The 5000-nt window shown below is 36.8% G+C and overlaps 1 protein-coding gene across 1 annotated transcript in view; it reads right to left on the bottom strand.

The window, feature by feature from the left end:
• Nucleotides 1–5000, bottom strand: part of drgx (dorsal root ganglia homeobox) — an 11783-nt gene that overhangs the window by 249 nt on the left and 6534 nt on the right. Inside the window, exon 7 of the mRNA XM_039773840.1 lies at nucleotides 1–216. This exon is cut by the window's left edge and continues 249 nt beyond it. Coding sequence (XP_039629774.1) covers nucleotides 1–216 — 216 coding nt within the window. The remainder of the gene's footprint in view (nucleotides 217–5000) is intronic.

The following is a 5000-nucleotide window of genomic DNA, read 5'->3' as shown; positions in this document are numbered from 1 at the left end:
CTGAATTGCCTTCTTGCGTTCCTGGTTTGGTGCCAGGAGCTGGGCTGCTGCTTGTAGATGGAAGGAGGTTCGCTGACTGGAGCACAGCCTCGGAGTGTTCCCTTGCCTTCATCCGAAGGGCGGCCACACTTGCAGTCCTGTTACTCTGGCACCCATAAGTGGGCAAGAAGGAAAGCCCCATTGGATCTGGCACACAGCAAGAACAAAGTGGACTTCCTAAAAAAATGCAAAGAACATTACAATCATCACTTATATAAAGAAAACCGGTAGGTTCTTACATAAGCATAGAAAATAACAAATAGATATTACTTTGCTTTAAGGCAACATACTGTGTTCATAAGACCTTGTGGTGCTTCCTGACTCCCTGCTACAAGTTTATCCCCCGACATGATATACTGTTTGACTCATCTTGATGTCTGATTATGATAGATAGAGAATTTTTGGGATCCCTCTCTATTTTTGGTCCTCTAGATCCAAAAACCCCTCATTTGTAGGCCATGTTTGGACCATATCTTGTGCTGGAACGTATGCCCTTATGATAAAGAGTTAACCGATAGGTGCCAGCAATAAAAATGATCAGAAGGACGTAAAACTTGTATCTGTCATCTCAACCAACCCCATGGGTTCACCCCCTAATAGGATAGGAGGGGACAAAGTTTCTGTTTTTCACAAAACGATGAAAAAATGGGGATAGTTAGGAATATGGTGTATCATTTTATACTGGTGATCACGAATATGATACTGTTTTTGAAATGTGATTCTTTATACAGGTGGTCCTAGCCCTCTAAGAGCCACTCCCTGAAGGTTCAAAATGACAAATTTTAAACATAGGCATGTGGGTTATCATTTTAAACTATTTCAAGTTTAGTTATTATGACTATGATGCAATTTTATGATTTTTTTGTCCATTACAATCAAGAATATTTAGACTTTAAACATTTCAACAATTCAATCAATTTAACTATTCCTGTTTCTACCCCATGAAATAAATCATTACATTTCTTATGAAATAGAGATGCTTACACTAATTCTTACTTTTTTTAATTTAAAGTACACATTAACAGAGTTGGAAGGTGAAAGGACAGCTCTTCAGATATTAAAAATGCAATCATTTATCTTCAACAAATATGTATTTGTTTCATTACTAATTTATACTGACCAAAAAAAAAGATCAATTTAAACCAGTGATAATAACATACCGTTGTCAAACTAGCTGAATCTAGTTTTAGAGCATCCTTGGGGGGACTTAACTTGGCAGCACAGGGTGCAAGGCAGAAATCTTCATGGATCGGGAGCGACTTCATTAAAGAACACCCACACTTATATAGAACCAATTTCGATTTGCCCATCTAACATAATATACAATTATATGGGCTGTAAGAGGAGAACCAGAATATGCAGAGAATGACCGTCATGTACACATGCTAAAATGTTATATAGACGATAACTAGGCAAGATATTTAAACCTCGCACGCTGGATCCAGGAGGCAGCTCCAGCTCATAATGACATGTTCACATAACCTGAACCAAAACTCATCTACAATCAATTCTGAAAGCTGAATAAGCATTGATATAGTAGGTCTACAATACTAAAATAATGGTTCTGAAATTCCCAGATTCTGCAAAAGTACTAATAGGTACGGAATATTAAATTAAGTGAAAAAAAATGTCCAATTAAATTCAAGTTAGAAAATTATTAATTCAGTTGATTAATTTTTCACAATTTCTTACTGCACCAGAACGTTACATTATATTTACAGTTGTGGCCTGACATTAGTACTGACATTCCATTAATAATATCATCAGTATTATTCACTGTCAACATAGCATTAAGAACAAGCGTTTTGTTCAAAGTAATAATTCCCACCTGCCACATGTGTACTTGTGACAGGATCTTTGGCGTCATTTTTAGCAGTGAATGCTTTTTTTTTTTTTTTTTCCTTTTTGTTTTTTTCACCCAGTCACTATGAAACAAAGTTGTAATGAAAATTAGGCCAATAATGATTGCAGCTTCCAGTTATCTTATTAACTCTGACAAAATCAGATTATTCCTTTTTTAGCAGATGCTACCAAGCTGAGCCTGATGCCTCTGCTTTCATAATGGTAATTACTAAATTGAGGGTTTATAAATGTTAACCACACAAATTTTCTAATTCAATTAGTTGTAACAAAGAGCCCACTCCCCTACAATCGCTCCCGCTCACCCATTTTGGGACCTGCTTAGTAAAATATGTGGTTGTGATGCATTGCAGCCAAAGCCAACAGCATCGGCCATAAGAGAGGAATCTACACTGCACTCTTAAAAATATGAGTTCTTTAATGTCACTTCATGGTTCTTTACTGGGTAGTGAAGTTCCTTGTAAGCACCATTGCTTGACAAAGCACCATTTCATTTTGGAAAGGGTTCTTTGCATATGAAGTTGGTTCTTTCTACTTTGAAAAACGTTCTGTTATGTACAAAAAAAAAAAATGAAATCTTTAATGTATGGTAGGCTATGTAGAAGACCACTAACAGATTAAGAAAACCTGGACTTAGCCTATGATATTGTATGCAGCAAGAGTTCTTTTAAAATCAAGACCTCATTGGCATTTCACAAACTTACCATCTATTCATTGTAGTACTAGGTTGTTGTACCGTGTTAGCCATTATGAATGTAGAGAAAAGCCAAGCAAAATGACACCTTTTATTGGCTAACTAAAAAGATTACAGTATGCAAGCTTTCGAGGCAACTCAGGCCCCTTCTTCAGGCAAGAATCTATTCATTGTTATTGACTGTATGGAGCCTGTTATGGATCTAAATAAATAAAGATTCCTTCTGGAACCTTCACGTGGATAGGTCTTTCAGGAACCAAAAATGGTTCCCCTATGGTATCGCTCCGTAGAACCTCTCAGGCACCTTTACTTTTACCACAGAACATCTCAGGCACCTTTACTTTTTGTGGTTCTTTGAAGTGATGCCATAGAGGAACCATTTTTGGTTCATAAAAGAACCTTGCACATTAAGGTTTTGGAATTTAGATTGATAAAATTCCATTAACAAACACAAATAGTTGATTCTAGATTTGTGCAATACCGGTGTGCTTTTTCAAAGGACTCTTACTGCATGTATTCACACAGGCTAGGTTTAGGTTTTCTTAATCCATCAGTATCCTTCTAGTTAGCCTAATAGATGTTAAAGGTTTCTGTTTTATTAGGAATGTTTCAAAGCCAAAAGGACCAATTTCACATGCAGTGAACCTTTCACAGATAAATGGTTCTTGGTCAAGCAATGGATCTACGAGGAACCAGACAACCCAGTAAAGTGCCATTGTAGAACCATTACTTTAAAGAGTGTGAATGTGTTTCCAGTCCATCGCAGGATACATTCATACATTCCAATTCAGGCAGTGTACATTTAAAAATACAATAATGGCTTGTACGTGTGTCTTTAAAATATGAGAGGAATCAGGGTGCCTATCAAGAAAATATACACAGAAGTCTGGAGAAATTGCTAAATCCTCACAGGCAGCAGACAAGACAAGAATCAATATCCCTGTGATGGTGAGGCAGCAGTACTAACAACAAACCCCTACACAGCAGCGTTACTTATTACGTAGGCTATTAATGTGAAAGTAAAAAAGACCTGTTTGGGTCAACCTCTTTAGGAGCATCTCAGTATTGTCCTTTAAAATTCTCTTAGCTCTTAGAACCTTCTCAGGTACCTCTGGAGAAGTGTCCTTTTGCTGTTGTGGTCCATATCTTCCCTCACCCTAGCGGACTCTCTCCTCCGTAGACTCTACAGTAACTCACCTTCGAGCTGCTTTGACAGGCATGCCTTTTCACATTGCCAGCTTAGTTCTTTAATCACCAAAAGGCCCCAATTAGCCCAGAATTCAAGCGAGCTGCAGAACACGGCCATAAACTGATCTGCTATGGCCATTTTAATGATTGTACTACTTTGCCTTAATGACAATTGCCCTCTTTGAGAAAGAGAGATAAAAGTTTTCACTGAACGCAGTCCTTTACTCAGCCTATACTGTGTGCGCCATTCCTGTTAACAGCTAAGCGAAATTACTCATTCCGTGCTTTAATCAATACTCTGTAGTTAAATGCTTAAAATACTCTCTTGAAACATTTTCCTCTCAATTAAAACTTAAATTGATCAATATTACAAAACAAGTGACAATGTGCGGAAATATGAACATCCACAGATGTTTAAAATAATCTTAAATCCTGGGGAAATTTTACTGACTTTCAATTTCAATTTGAAAATATTCAAGCAACATGCAAAATTGGTTTGATCTGATTAAAATATACTGTAATATTTTTTTGTCCCCAATAAACCTTAATTCATTTTAAATGGATGTTTTATTTGGAATCTTCTTTAAATAAGCAACACACATTTCTGAAGTGTGTCATTTATTAAACATTTAAAAACTAATTAATGTTTTATATCTCAGAGTATATCTAATCACCTCTGAAATGCATCCATAATAAAACATGGACCACTCAATTTGCTTTGAATGGAAACATTTTATGATGCGCATTTTCCATGCTTAGCCTATTGATCTAATCTGTTTGCACAAAGCCAGTTTGGATATATCAAGAGGAAAAAGTTCTCTATAACAGAAGTAGCTGGAGAATTACAGAGCTAAATTAACATCAGAGCAGAGGAGTAACAATTAATAAAAGTACACTTTACAACAAAATTTGTTCATTGATCTGTCCTCTTCCATTTATTTTCTGACCAGCTTAATCCTCTTTAGAGTTGTCGAGGGTCAAAATGCATGAGAGCAGAATCGAGCAAAAGGCGGCAAACAACCCCAAGCCGGGCAGTCACCATGCACGGTCCCAACACTGGACTAATTCAGAGTTCAAATTCAACGGGAACAACTGGGGTAGCCAGAGAAAAATGCCTTAGAACAACACACTCAATTAAAATCCAGAGTCAATTTGTCTCTAGTTTCAATCCTCTAATAAACTCCTGAGAAGGAAGATTTACTGATGGTGAGCACTGATT

The sequence above is a fragment of the Polypterus senegalus genome, chromosome 1 (genome assembly GCF_016835505.1).
Source record: "Polypterus senegalus isolate Bchr_013 chromosome 1, ASM1683550v1, whole genome shotgun sequence".
NCBI lineage: Eukaryota > Metazoa > Chordata > Cladistia > Polypteriformes > Polypteridae > Polypterus > Polypterus senegalus.
Note: the sequence above shows the minus strand (reverse complement) of the source record. Positions and strands in the feature narration are given on the sequence as shown.